Source organism: Stylophora pistillata, chromosome 5, assembly GCF_964205215.1.
Source record: "Stylophora pistillata chromosome 5, jaStyPist1.2, whole genome shotgun sequence".
Lineage (NCBI taxonomy): Eukaryota > Metazoa > Cnidaria > Anthozoa > Scleractinia > Pocilloporidae > Stylophora > Stylophora pistillata.
Window position 1 is genome coordinate 8138617 of NC_142523.1, and position 15466 is coordinate 8154082.

Here is a 15466-nt window from a genome sequence, read left to right on the forward strand (position 1 = left end):
GAAATTTTAAGGTGAGTCTTTATTCTTCATTCATGGTCCCTTCCAGCTGAATCTAGGCATGGCTGGATCTCATTAAGTCTCAGTCAGACCTGATGAGTAAGAACTTGTGAAACTTGCTAAATTGATCGTAATTTCTGATCGTTTACAGCTGATCAGGGCCAGAAAGATCTCCTCTAAAATGGCTACTGAAATTAGAGATTTGTCAATGGAAAAATAATCCTCATAGCCCGTCATAATTTTTGTCTACAATGCAAAGTCACTGACGGTCACACTTTCGCAACACGATAATTTGCATTATGCGGTTAGCCTGAGTAAATCGATTTTGAATCAACTCAATTCAGCTTATGATTTCATGATACATCCTTTCAGCTCTCAGTTCTTGTTTCCTTTTCTGGATATTGCTGAAGGGAATCATAACATGACGTTTTTTCCATGCGCAACATCTCCTGTTCAAAGTCACTTTGTGATTTGTGGGATTGAAATGGCCTCGTATCATCAAGTTGGGGTTGATAGATATTGCATCCGTTAGACGCTGCTCTCTTGGGGCTTCCTAAACTCAGCGGTTGTACGTATGAACTAACACAGACCAAGTCTCCCGCAGCCTGTGACGTCACGATATCCTTTCTGGTACCTCTCTTTGGACTTGCTCTGCGAACTGGGGAGAGCAGTCCAGCCAATGGCTCCGGCTTGTAAACGCGATCACTCTTCTGCAAATCTGAAAATGAACTTGATAGCGACTCAAAATTGCCAGTCAGTTTTTCTTTAGACTCAGTTAAGACTTCTGTGGAAGATCTGCAACCGTAATTAATGTAGGAGCTGGCACAGTCACGTGTTTGTAGCATTTCATCTCTCTTATCCTCCATGTAGAAACTTTGCACATTCATGTCGCAATCTATGGCATGTTCTTTGGTTTTTGCCTTTTGGCTGTCAGTGAAAGGAAACTCATCTTTTGTGTTCCCAGCGATTTTCCTAAGATCATTAAAACCAGCCTTGGTCTGGTTGAGGCTGGGTGCGGCCTTGGTGTCAATACGTGATAAACTATTTTGAGGTTCGCGATGAAGAGAAATGAAACGTTTCTCGAATTCTCCCTCTTTAGTTTCCGCCATTTTGTCTCTTGGGAGAATTTGAACAAATTGTGCATCGTAGCTCAAGTTAGATGGAAAGAAGGTCACAACTTTTGCATTTGACTTTCCTTTTCTAGATCCTGTTTTCAAACTGCTCTTCCTCCGTTTTTTTCCACCATCAAACAGATTTTCCGAATCATTGTACGTTCCAAGTTTGTCCATACAGGAGAGCTTTCTTAAATCAGAGTCAGAGAAAGTCAATCTCTCGGAAGCCTTGGTCTTCTTCCTGCGCAGTTGATCCCGGCACGGGTCAAAAACAACCCCGGGGTCAGACTCTAAGTCGATGTTTAGATAGCTCTTTGAAAATCCCAGGGGGAACTCTTGCAGCTCTATCATCTGCCGTCTCCGGGGCCGGAGTTTTAGGGCGTACTCTACCACCTCGTCGTCTGCGTCAAGTGAATCACGTGACCGTCTTCCATAGCGATCCACAAATTTTTCCTTAGATTCTCTCGTGCTTCCGTAACTGCTGGGTCTTCGATTCAAAAAGGCACCAATACTCGTCCATTCAGGTTCATAATTGGTGTGCTGTGATTCATTTTTTTCTGTAGTTCTCAGGCGTTTGTACCGATATCCTGCAGGCTCGTAAAAGTGGCTTCCGTGTGATCCCTTAAACAAGCTTGATACTTTACTTTTGGCTTGATTTAGTTTCCCATGTTGTTTAGTGTTATGTGGCAAAGAGTTCTGCGGAACAGAAATCAAATAGATAAAGCAGAAACAAGGATGGAGATTCTGCCTTCTGATTCTTTAACTTCTAGAAACATTCTAGTTAACAAATGGTAAACACCAAAGCGTACACTATTGAGTTATGGATGCACGCGGGAGGTTGCTAAGCACGAAAGAAGCGTGAGAGCGACTTTAGCTTTTTGAGTGCTTAGCAAACCTCCCAAGTGCATCCATAACTCAATAGTGTACGCTGTGGTGTTTACCATTTGTTTTATAACCTAACATTGATACATTGTAGCTAAAGAGTTCCCTTTTATTTAACAAATCTTACGCGACCAGAAAAAACAAGCGCGCGCGTAAAAATAGTCTTTGCATTTGCTCACATCAGCAGCGTACACCCATGGGCAAATGGGGGACGCTAAATTGACCAATCAGAGCGCGCGCTTTACTTTGGTTATGTTATAAATGTCATTTGTTTTCGTCTCAAGCGTTAGACGAATAGAAATGTTGAGTTCCCGAGAGGAATCGAACGCCAGATCTTAATTCGGGTTCCCCGGCCACTCTAATGCTCTTCTACTAAGCTACAGAGAACTCCAGAATCATCGAGGCCATTACTACATAAATGTTCATATATAACATGCGTCCTACATACCTCTAAAATGTATCAGTCTGTTAGTCAATCCGAAATTAAAGGGAACCAGCAGTCAGTCAGCCAGTCATTCAGTCACTTTAACTTTCTGATAATACTTCAGTCGATCCCATTCATATATATGACAAATAAGCGCAGGAAAATATGATACGATTTGAAGATATCTACCTGTGAATAAAAGCTCCCTGAACTTGCTCGATGATGCTTGTTGCTGGTAGCCATGGTAACACTGGCGTGATGCGGTTTTTCGCTATAAGTCATGCTGTTTGTGGTTTCATTTCTGTGCAGCATACATTTTCCGCACATTCCTTTCTCTGAAGCTGCGATTGGACAACTGGCATCGTGTTCACTTCTTTGGCGCCCCCACAGGCAACCCCAAGGGACATGAACGCAGAGGGCCACAACAACTACCAAAATAACAGCCCCGGCCACAGCTGTGATGTACCAATTAGTTTCTGAATGTTCCTTTGGAGAGTAGGCTACTGCTGTTGAGAAATGAGAGAAAATGTTGTTAGGATCCCCGGGAAGACAACATAGTGTTCTAAATGTTACCTCCCCTCCTACAGCAGTTTTCAATTGAGTCTGGATAGTGGTCCGAGAATGGATTGGTTTTTGCTTAATATAACTTCGCTTTGTAATTGGTCCAGAAAACTCTACCCACCCTCACACGCAGCTAATAGCATGCAAAAATAAATCCGACCACGACTTGGTTACGTATACCCGTGTTTTGCCGCTCTTTTGGAGTTGGCTTGTTTTTACTTGGAGTTTTTATTTGCTCTTCGTGGTATTTTCCTTTCTCTCAGCAGTCGTTTTGCTTTTACGATACAGAATCGTAAAATGCTCTACAGTGACACAATGTCCTAAAATAAATGAAAAATACCTTGCATTTCGGTTTAATCTATAAGCCGCACAATCAAGCCTTATTTGTTCATGTTAAAGTAAGAATTACCTTTTAGAATATGAAAAACAGTACAGAGCTCGAGGTTTTCATTCACAAAACTTAAAAAAAAATCCACCATGTAGATTGAAAAAAAAACCTCACATGAAAGTAAAGCTTGAGGCGTGGGTGAGGAGGAGTGACCATGTCGTGTCTGTTTTTAAGAGGTTTTCGCTAGTTTTCTAAACCGATAAGAGAGCGAAGTAAAACATACTATTGCTATACTATATTAGGTTCGACACAGTTGAAAAGCGCTAAGGAACTTCAACACTCAATATTTTCGTAATCGTTAGTTGTAAATATTGGTGTTATTCCCCGCTCTCGAAATCTAAAATTAAAGCTAATTCTATAAAAGGTCATATTTGACTTCCTACCGACAAACATCTAAAATCATACACCCAGGCGACCGGGTGTTACCACATATGTCAATTTATCACACACCATCGCAACCAAATTATACGCCTTGACGTCAACAAAACCACGAGGTAGCATTTCTTCTAGCTGGAAAAATTAAAGGGAACATTTTCCTGAGAAATATTCCGATTTACACGAAGCTATAACTTTATTGATTCTTCAAACAAATAAATCAAGACTGAGCAAAAATATACAATGAAACGAAAGACTCTTCCGTTCATATGGGAAATTTTGTCGCATAAGTTCCCCCTGGTTTGTATGCTAATAACAAGAGTAACTTGATAACTTGCCAGATAATTTCATTATTTAGTTCCAATTGTGAAATTCCTTTCTTATACATGACACCTTGAAAAATGGACGAAGGATATACAGGTAAAAATTGTTTGAAAAGGGAAAAAATAAATCAAAACTGGTTGAAACGTGCCAAAGACCGAGTAATGTGGAAGACAATAGACACAATAACCATTTAAAAATTTGCAAAATGATTTATCATAAGCAAGCGTCGAAATTTAGTTAAGATTTAAATTTATCCTTGCTCACATTCATGGTTCCATTCGTATCAAATTCAATTTTTAGCCTTTCACGATTTGAAAATAAACTAAGAGTTTGAATAAGTTAGCGAAATATTTGCTCTCCATTTTGAAAAATGCTTTTAACTTCCTTTCCCCAAGAGTTTGGAAAATCTTATTGCAAGCTTCTCATCATTTCCATCTTCACAATTAGGACCGGGACGTGGTGTACAGACATAATCAAATTTCCAAAGTCTACGATATATGCAGATGTTTTGTTATCAGTTTAATTTTTTTTTTTTCGGAAATAGTAAATTTTGCTTTTGCTCATTCATTGGATTTTTATGAAAAAAAACGTATAAATGTAAGAACTAACTGGGATTCGGTGACAGACAAAAAAATTAATTTGCTTTTAATTCCGAATATGATTGCTTATATGATTGCTTTAAATTTATGATTGCAGACAATATGTCAGTTAATTTGGCCTCCTCTTTATAGCTACCAGCCAAAATATTTTGTCTAGGAATTACCCACCTTATTCTTGCGAGAAATTTAGACTTTTAACTCAATTTTAATATCCTATATTTCATCTCTTCTTTGTGAGACTTTGCTCTCCCTTGACGAAGAGGTCGTGCACATATGGTACACGAAAGCTTGTGAGATTGTTGCTTCCAATATACCTTGAATGCAACATCAGAAGTTATCTATCGGAAAATCATCAAATATCTTGTACTGAAGCAAATATTAGCTTTCTGACGTGCGGTTTAAAACCGCGACCATCAAATGCAATTTGTTCAAGATAAGTCGGTTTGAGTGGAAAAGGTGTGAGAGGTGAAAGATCCATCCATCAGCAGAGAGTGTACGTAATCTAGTTTTGATGTTTGCCTCTCGAACGAAATTTTCTTTGTTAATGGTTGAATGACATAAGCCTTTTATTGAGAGATATATTGATCCTGCACTTTTAAATAAAGCAGGCCATCTTGAATGACGTAACTACATTTCATTAAGCACTACGTGAATGGTTTTCATCGGTTCGAGCACGATCATTTACGCTGATACAAATTACTTTGGTGCGTCAGACGTGGCTATTAAATCATACTTATTGTTAATAAAAGAGTTTTCTATTTGAAAAACACTCATTCTGTTTTTTTTTTTTCGGAGAGATTTGAAAGCTGAAGAACTATCAGGAACCTTGAAAGCCAAAGCTAATTCTTAAAAAGTCATTATTCTAAATTTTTTTTTGCTTCAATCTAATGGTTTCTTTTCGACGCGTTCATCACCAAAAAATTTAATCAACTGATTCCGTCGTTCATTAGAAACATGCGAACGTCTACAAGGATTTTCCATTCACAAAATTCTAAGATTGGCAAAAATAGCCGGAATTCGATGAAAATAATCATTAAGAAATTTCTGAGATTTATCAGCAATGTTTTCCCTTTTGTGTTGTCGCCCAGATTGCTTTGGAATTGTCCCGCAGATTTTGTTTTCCAATTTAGATTTTCTCCGTTCATTTTATTTATAATTTGTGTATTATATCTTTAAGATTGTTTTAAACCAATCACCGTTACAGTATTTTTCTCTACAAGGGGTCTCTGACATTTTTAGTTTCTTCGTTGATAGTTTAATTTGAAAGATTTCCCTAACATCGATCATTTATGCTCAAACCTGCTATGAGTGATTTAAAACATCTCGGTTCAGTTAGTGAATTTTTTTCCAACGAAAAACAAAACTCTGCAAGCAAAGAAACTCAAAACAGTGACCTGTGAGAATTTCCCTTGAACATTGTTCGAGTTCCGATACTTTACGATAATGTAGAGACGGTCTTCCTTTTCAACAATTTTAATATCCTTTTCTATGGCCACATCTCTTGAAGCCCGGCAATATGACTATTTCGTAACTGCACCAGTAAAACAAACCAAATTTTTGCAGTATTCCGTAAATCAAAATGATCTAAAACGGCGTTTTATTTCGCTTTTTTCACCCCGTGATCGCTTTAAAAACAAAATCAATCATACAAAAAATGTAAAGTATACGGTTAGTTTTCGAATGAAGCGGTTTAGAATGTGGTTTTGGTGGAATTGCTAGTAAAAAGATTCAATTCGGCGAAAAACAATTAAGTCAACTGATCTTTATAAACCAGGTTTGTGACTATTGTTTTAATAAAATGTGATTCTAGTTGTAACACACTTTTTCGTCAAAAACAGCAAAGACTAAAGAAATAACACGAGGAAAAGATATTTAGAGCAAACTCAGCACGCCTTGTTTCTTTCTGTTTTTTTTTTTTGGTTGTTTTTTTTTTGGTTGTTTTTTTTTTTTTTTTTCAGAACTAAAAAGAAAACAACCCCGTGAATTCCATGGGTGGTATGTGTGCTCTCATAGCTTCTTTCAGATCGACTATTATTATCTTTTGAATAAAGAACTATACCAGCTGCACAGAACACGGTTTACATACAAAAGAACATAACATATGACACTCGTTTGGCAGACAGATATATTTATATCTCTAATAATCGCCGCGGGCTTTTTCGGCAAATTTCGTAACCCCACAAATTGATATACTCAGCGAACTCTATGCTCTTCTCAATTTCAGTTTGAAACATATTATTTATTTGTGTTTCCCGAGGGAAAATCAGATATCAATCACAGACACGCTGAGTTTCAGCCTCATCTGAGTTAACCTTTACACAAAATTTGAATTCTGAAATTATTATATCTTTAATCATAAAAAAAAAGATAAATTGTTTTTCGCCTATTAAAGATACGTTAGCGCTTACCGTAAGACTTGAAGTTGTCGTCGTAAACAACGGTTCGAAATACATAGTCCTTGTTCAATCTTCGAACCGATTGGACAAATGATGGTGTTGCTTCCTGCGAAGAATACACCTTTTTAGTCGATTCTCCACCGTGATAAGGCCTGTTAAGAAATTTCTTCATGTTTATCAGCGAATTTCCATCCTCATTGTCTTCAGCTTTGAAAAAATTCTCCGTCTGTTGCGATTTGCCCGCAGTTTTTCCCAGAAAGGAAGATCCACGAATATTTTGGCGCTGCTCAAACAAATTCTCGTGTAGTCTAGAGTTTTCATGATCGGATAATTTTCCTTTCAAAGACTTCGGTCGCTGAAGCCGACGATTCGACAAGCCATATATTCCATTGAAATCGTTCTGAATATGAATGAAGAACGATATAAGAATCAGATTTGAGAGAAAGTCCATGTTTCATAAGCATTATACTGGAGAGAATTGAAAAGTGAAGTCAACAATAAAATTGTTTGAATATAAAGTTGACCTACCAAAATCTGAAGTAAACAAAGGAGTAGAAGTCCCTTGACGACTTTCAAAGCCATCTTCTTTTTAAAAAATTACATTTCTTAAGGCGCGTTGTAGAAATTCAATGTGTGAAAAGTCTGTATTTATAATCGTAGAGGATCGCTGAAGTCTAATTCCGCTCGATGTGTCGCTAAGATTTTGTTGATGCAAATCCAGATTAAATAAATTCGAAAATAAATGCATTCTACTCAAAAATGCTAAATTACCGGAAAAATGCACAGGAAGAACTTATAGAAAAACATTCTGAATGCCTGGGTTAAAAATAGATGACTTTTCCGAAATTGCAACACCGCAATTTGCAACGGAATTCTCGATTGTAATCGTTAGTCGTGTTGAGATTCAGTTTTAACAGAAAAAAAATTGCGATCTCTTTGGTTTATCTCGATCGTCGTGTCGAATGAATATTTTTTTTTTGGTAGAACAGGAAGAAAACGTCTGTTGCAAGTGGGAGGCGAAATTGATTATCTGTTGGGCGTCTGAGCCGGTTTATTGGCCAAACATAAAATGAAGTGTCAAATAAAACAATGAACCCAAACAGTACAAAGCTATTATCTTTTCTTTGACATGCTGTAAATTTTTAATGTATTTTGTGTCTTTAGTGACTGAAAAAATAAAAATGAATATTACAATTTGAAAGCGAAATCGATGAACATGAACGTCGTGAAACGGAAAAAATTCCGAACCAACAATTAAAATTCAAACTTAGACAGAGGTTTTTAAAAGTATAAAATTATTTATCGTATCTCTCTTTCTAAATGATGCAAAACGTTTTCTGCGCAGCTGGACGATATGCGATCTTCGTTCACCATGGGGGTGAAACACTTAAAGGTGGTCTTGCTCGCTAACAACTTGTGGTCCACTGTAAACCATTGTGAAAGAATTACAGTAAGCTGAATAATTGTGGTATGGCGCATGCGATCAGTTGGTGGTGGGGCAAATCATTTTGATCTAATATACTATCACCCGACCTTGTTGTATAATTGGCTTACTTCTGTAGCTGATTCCCAAGCGATAAGCAGTCACCATTCTGCAAAATCTACATAAGTTTGCTGATTCAGAGACCATCGTGACGTAATAAAGAAGAAAACGCTTTAGGTTCCAGGAACACACCGGCCAAGCCTCGGGCATGCGCGAGTTTAAAATACATTTACAGATCAGGTCAGGTCAATTTAGGGATAAACATAAAAAACTTTATCCTCGAATCGGAGAGTGCTCTACAATCATGGAGCTTTGTAATCAATTGTATAGGGAAAAAAATTCAAACTTCGCACTACAGAACTGTTTTGAAAGGGTGTGGTAGTCCTCGCTCGTCAGTTGCACCTGTAGTGTAGTGGTCATCACACCTGATTCACTAAAGTGGTCGTCACATCTGACCAGTAACAGGGGGACGTGGGTTCAAATTCCGCGCTCAGGGCAAATTTTCTTTTCAAACATTTATTCTATTTAAGTATGATTATTTGTGGTGTACAGGGTCAGGGTTTCCCTCGTATGCAGAATTTGTTTAATTGAAATTAGCCTGTATCTGTAATTGGATCCTCCTTTGTCATCCGCTAAGTTGACTTCGCTCGTGTATCTTTAATAGATCCTTAGCTGGGTTTCATATGGGGTTATAGGCTTCCCCTACCCTGTCACCTTGAAAATTAAGTTTATCGGGAGACCACGTCTCCGATCACGTAAATCACATCTTCGATTGCCGTGTTGCCAGCATGGTTGTCCTGATAGTGTAGTGGTCATTACACCTGACTAGTTTAACAGGGAGACGAGGGTTCAAACCCCGCTCAGGGCAAATTTCTTTTCAAACATTTATTCTATTTAAGTATGATTATTTGGGGTGTACAGGGTCACGGTTTCCCTCGTATACAGAATATATATAGCCGTTAATGGAACTCTTAGGCCAACAAAGGTGCACCGCGCCAGGAGGATCAATAAAGATTCGCAGTCCAAACCTCACAGCCAACACGAACGTAGAAAGTTTAAAAAATTGCGAGGATGGACAACTTCTGACGTTAAAAAAGGTAAAAGATTTTAATGAAAAGCGTTTCGGTCAGAGACCTTCTTCAGTTCTTTACAACTTTTGAAATAAAAAAAGAGCTTTAAATAGGATCGAAGTGCTAATGATTACATAATTACAGATAACGACTAATGAACTGGTGCTAATAAACAAAAAACCTAATTACAAAGAACGCAATAGACAAAATACAAGAAACAAATCCTAAAAACTAAGAGATAAGAATACTAAAAGTGTTAATATGAGTGGCGTAATCAATTGCAAAGAAGCAATGCGACGAGCATTAGAAAAAGGGAAGGCCCACTTTTTACTACAACTGTAAACCGTAACAAAATCCCAAAACAAGGCCTTTGGAGCCCGAAAGGGCAAATTAGCAACAAAATCCCTGGAGGGGCCCTTAAATGATACTAATCATAATAAGATCCCTTGACAGGGCCTCTGAGTCCAATCTACACCTAAAAGGCCGACAAAATCCAAGAAAAGGGCCTTTGAACGATCAATTAGTAGCGCCTAACATCGATCAATTAGTAGCGCCTAACATCGATAACAAACTCTGCCTCACTGCAGTAAGGAAGGCTTTGAATACTAGAGAAAACAAATTTCTATCCACGACTTGTATTTTAGAAGCCGTAAACATTTGTTTGAAAAGCAACCATTCTGTTTTTAAAGAGAATTTCTTTCTTCAGATCCATGGCACAGCTATGGGTCCGAAGAATGCTTGTAGCTATGCCCATCTAACCATGGGCGAAATTGATCACAAAGCTAAGTTTTCTGGTCCGATAAAGCCGTCCCTATGGTGGCGATATCAAGACGATGTATTTGATCTCAGGCAGCAGGGCTTTCCTGCCCTACATCAATTTACTGATTACATCAATTCTCTGTATCCTACTACTAAGTTTGAGCTAGTTTTTTCAGAGCGTGAACTCCACGTGCTTGATCTCACTTTACATCTTATTGATGGATTTATCAGGACAGACGTCTATTCCAAACCTGCAGACAGCCATTTGTATCTTCCGCCTTCCAGCTGCCATCCTAAGCACGTTTTCAAGGCTATTCCTTTTGGAGTAGCCACAAGATTGAAAAGAAATTGCTCTGAAGAAGTACTTTTCGCCGAGAGAACAGCTGAGTACAAAGAGTACCTTGTTAACCAGGGTTACCCTTCTAAATTAGTTTCTAAATAATTCTCCAAAGCCTCCGCCATCCCTAGACATAATTTACTCAGGACTCGTGGAAAAGAATCGAAGAAACTATTTCCAATTGTTACTACATTTAATCCCAACTTGCCCGCCGTAGGCAACATAATCGGCGATACACTTCAGCAAAGCCCCACACACCCTGGACGATTTTTCGTTCCAATGCATTTATCAGGTACAGGCCCCTAGTGGCTCTGCAGAGATCGATAGGCTGTTAATCACAAAAGAGGCTTATTGGAGTGCTCAGTTGTTCTCTTTGGCACCCCATGGTTTGAATAAAAGAAAGGAATTTCATTCAAAAAATAGAATTTGCTATAATTAATTTTCCATCTTAAATTAGGCGCTACTAATTGATCGTTCAAAGGCCCTTTTCTTGGATTTTGTCGGCCTTTTAGGTGTGGATTGGACTCAGAGGCCCTGTCAAGGGATCTTATTATGATTAGTATCATTTAAGGGCCCCTCCAGGGATTTTGTTGCTAATTTGCCCTTTCGGGCTCCAAAGGCCTTGTTTTGGAATTTTGTTACGGTATACGGTTTTAGTAAAAAGTGGGCCTTCCCTTTTTTAATGCTCGCCGCATTGCTTCTTTGCAATTGGTTACGCCACTTATATAATATTCAGTATTCTTATCTCTTAGTTTTTAGGGTTTGTTCCTTGTATTTTTTCCATTGCTTTCTTTGTCATTAGGTTTTTTGTTTATTAGCACCAGTTCATTAGTCGTTATCTGTAATTATGTACTCATTAGCACTTCGATCCTATTTAATGCTCTTTTTTTTATTTCAAACGTTGTAAATAACTGAAGAGGGTCTCTGACCGAAACGTTTTTTATTAAAATGTTTTATATTTTTACGTCAGAAGTTGTCCATCCTCGCAATTTTTGAAACTTTCTTCGTTCGTGTTGACTGTGAGGTTTGGACTGCGAATCTTTATTGATCCTCCTGGCGCGGTGCACCTTTGTTGGCCTGAAATTTTTAATTTTTATTTTCCTAAATAATTGGTTACAAAGCTCCATATGATTGTAGAGCACTCTCCGATTCAAGGATAAGGTTTTTTACATTTACATTTATATATATATATATATGAAGGAGACAATAACGTATAGTAACAGTCGACGCAAATCCCACCAAATCGCTCAAATTCATCATCATTCATCATCATCTTTATTTGCCTTATTTTAACAATTAAAAAATAGTTAATTAAAGCGATAACAGTTAGAAGGCGAGGAGACCCAAGAAGCCACCAGGCTTATGGGAGAGCCACCTCACTTACAATAATAAATTAAGTAAAGAAAAAGTGCTGCAAATGTGCGGCTTGGCCAATTCAGTAATTATTTACGTAAAACTCTTGCAATTTCGCTTTAAAGCTGAGAAAGTTTGACGAACGAGTGACTGAAATAGGGAGAGAGTTCCAAATTTTAGGACCTTGGTAGAGAATTGTAAACTGCTTGACATTTGTACGGCACAAATGCGTTCGATAATTACTGGCTGTTCTGGTACCATAGTTGTGAATTTGGCTATTCCTTACAAAAAGATCGAGAAGCAATGGGGACAATAAGTTATTTTTGAAATGAAACATAAATTTAGCGATTTCAAACGTATTGACTTAGAAAAGATCTAAAATTCCTAGTTTGGAGAATAAAGGGGCAGAGAGGTCTGGATAGTCTGAGTTGGTGATAGCCCGCACAGCTCGCTTTTGCAAATAATAAATTCGATTTAAGTTAGATACGTATGTGGACGACCAGACGGAGTTACAATAGACGATATAAGGATAAACTAAGGTGTAATACAAAGTGAGCTTGGTTGCAGAGGATAGGGAAAACCTAGACCTAAATATAATACCTATTGATTTAGCGATTTGTTTACGTATATAGCTGATATGGTATTTCCAGGTGAGATGACTGTCAATATAGACCCCAAGGAATTTAGTTACATTAGCTTGTTGTAGGGGTTTACCTCCAAAGGAGAGAGAAATGCTGGAGTTAAATTTCTTCTGTCTCGGTTTAAAAATTAAATATTTGGTTTTCTTTACAGTAACTGAAAGCTTGTTACATTTTAGCCAAACGTCAATGTTTTGGAGTTCATCATTAAGTATAGATCATAAGCAATTTAGATTTGAGTGAGAATAAAAGATACTGGTGTCATCAGCGAAAAGTAGAGGGTCTGATAATTCAGAGGCATTAGGAAGGTCATTAATGTATAGAATAAACGATAGTGGCCCTAAAATCGAACCTTGAGGGACACCACACTTGATGGTTTGCATCGGAGAGCAAGCTTGATTGAATTGGACAAATTGTTGGCGGAAAGAAAAGAAGCTTTTAAACCACTGCAGAGCCACGTCACGGATACCATAGTGCTCCAATTTGGCAAACAAAATTTGGTGGTCGAGAGTGTCGAATGCTTTGGAAAGATCTAGGAAAACACCCACCGTTGATTGGTGTTGGTCGATTGCAGATGCAATTTTGTTTACCAATTGAATTAGCGCGTGCGATGTTGAGTGATTTTTCCGAAATCCGAACTGACAGCGGTAAAGTATATCGTGTTTTTCGGCAAATTCTACTAAGCGATTGTATATGACTTTTCGAAAAATTTGGAAAAATTAGACAACAAAGAAATGGGTCTGTAGTTAAAAAAAAAAGGATCCTCTGCCTTGAAGGTGGGAATGATTTTAGCGATTTTAAGTTTGTCCGGGAAAATGCCTTTTAGTAAAGATATATTGATGATATCTGCCAATGGAGCAGAAATCAGGTGAAATGAATAATTAATGACATGCATTGGGATACTGTCAGAACCAGGAGCTTTCTTTGAAGCGAACATGCTACAAATAATCTCCAGTTCACTAGTTGTGGTGGGCTTTAAGTTAATGGAGGGATGTTTGTTGTAACCGAGATAAGAACGAAAAGAAGGATTCACATTGGCTATAGATCTAGCTAGGTTGGGACCAATGTTTGTAAAGTATTTGCAGAATCTGTCAGCGATCTCCATTGGATCCGTTAATGTTCTGCCTTCAGATTTAAATGATGTGGGAAGAGATGACTTACTTTTACGCTTGGTATAAAATTCGCCATTTAGAGCCACAGAAACGACAATACACAGCAAGTGAGGTAGGTTTACATTTATTTTGAGCTTTAACTCAGACATTTCAAGCTATAAGTTTACGATAATAAGACTCTTTAATATTCTCCCATACATTCCTTTATTTTTCGAATAAACAACTAGACTCGTCGCTTGTCTGGGCCCCCTGTGCAGTAACCTTTAGGGAACTGAGCCAAATGTCTTTGTTTTCGAATTTTATACCAAGATAGAACTGCGTTAGCCGCGAGACACGATCACAGTCCAAGATTTTGATATTTTCAAAATTATACATCGTGGAAAATAGGGGGGAATTTTCGACCAACGGTAAAATGCGTAACGGCTAAACGTTGGTCCATTTAACGTCTCACGGTTAACACAGCTTGCAGAGCACGCGTAATTTTGGCGCGTTAATGCTCAGTATTTCTTGATGAACATTAGAGCCGCCATCTTTGAATTTTACCGCTGAGAAAGGCTGGGAAGGAAAGGAATTTGTACTAAGGGGTGAGCGATGATCAAAAGGAAGGAAAGGGGGGGAAGGGGACGGGGCAATAGAGCTTTCCCAGCCTCCTCCCCGCGCCGTTCATTCTAACTCTAAATCGAACATGGCCGGCCTACTTGGCGATCGCGAACTTGTAGAGTAAAGATGTCCGTACCGCAGGCTCGGTTAATCCCATAGGGACCCTCAAGAGGTCACAAGAGGAGATAATCTCTTGGGACCCTCGAATAGCCAATCATGAACTTAAAATAAAATTTGTTCGAGTGGAAACTCGAACGTAACTATTCAACAGTCTTTATCGAAAAGAGAGGCACTCTTGTGTGACGTCACAAAATAATCTTATTTGTTCTTACACTCTTAGACTGATGGGCTATTAATTTCGGAAAGGAGTAAAACAGTCAAGAATGTTTCTTTTTCCGGGATTAGGTGTGATCGGCTGCAATTTTAATCTGTCAACGGCGTTAATCTTCAAGGTGGCACTTACCTGACCTCACCATTGAACACGCAATGTCTTAAGTTTAAGAAACAAGAAATATCAATCTCCTTTTAGATCTCACATGTGTTGTGAATCTTCTCACCAGCTTCATCACGGTCGTTTCAGATATAAAGATGGATTTGTACGGCTCAGACATTCCATCATTATCGTGTTGCAAAACTATGAATCCAAGTCCTAAAAAATATTTCTATAGATTTATACTGACGGTTAACTTTAAATAGTGCTGTTTATCACTGTTCATTATTATTTGGTTTTAGGGGCGTTACCGAGAGCTAATACAAAACAAAAGGCAACAGGGACGACATGGTTAATTTGAAAAAAAAACCCCCAAAGTAGAAATCATTTGCAATCTGTTTTAATCTTATCAGCTTCCTTAACAGTCTTTCCTTCCATTTTATTGTTACCTCTTTGGTGGTCAGCCTTTGAACTTGTAACAGTGACTAGCATTTCCTTTTAATGTCACCCCTGAATCCAACATTGAGATCTCAAGAATAAAGGAAATGATCACCAACCAAAAATGTTATTGATGCTTGAACATATTTTCCTTGTTAGCTCTTAGGAAATATATAGAGAACAGTAGG

At 38.1% G+C, this 15466-nt stretch overlaps 1 protein-coding gene across 2 annotated transcripts; it reads right to left on the reverse strand.

Annotated features, from left to right (window-relative positions):
- LOC111339855 (uncharacterized) lies at positions 1-8064 on the reverse strand. Of its 2 annotated transcripts, none has more exons than XM_088760271.1 (4): positions 7587-8064; positions 7071-7458; positions 2605-2918; positions 1-1805 (listed from the first exon to the last, which is right to left on the reverse strand). In XM_088760271.1, the coding sequence occupies exons 1-4, from the start codon at positions 7638-7640 to the stop codon at positions 366-368; spliced, it is 2196 nt and encodes a 731-aa protein (XP_088616397.1). In that variant the 5' UTR covers positions 7641-8064; the 3' UTR covers positions 1-365. The 2 variants fall into 2 exon arrangements, with proteins under 2 accessions (XP_088616397.1, XP_022802315.2); XM_022946580.2 differs by having other exon boundaries at positions 2605-2921; positions 7587-8059.
- Between the last annotated feature and the right edge of the window lie 7402 nt (positions 8065-15466).

Bases quoted from the DNA above. Each gene is read 5' to 3' on its own strand.
- LOC111339855 (XM_022946580.2), bottom strand. From the start codon at position 7,640: ATGGCTTTGAAAGTCGTCAAGGGACTTCTACTCCTTTGTTTACTTCAG. The intron at 7,459-7,586 runs GTAGGTCAACTT...ATTCATATTCAG, and splicing joins TTTGTTTACTTCAGATTTTG to AACGATTTCAATGGAATATA. The intron at 1,806-2,604 runs GTAGATATCTTC...TCTGTTCCGCAG, and splicing joins CAGGGAGCTTTTATTCACAG to AACTCTTTGCCACATAACAC.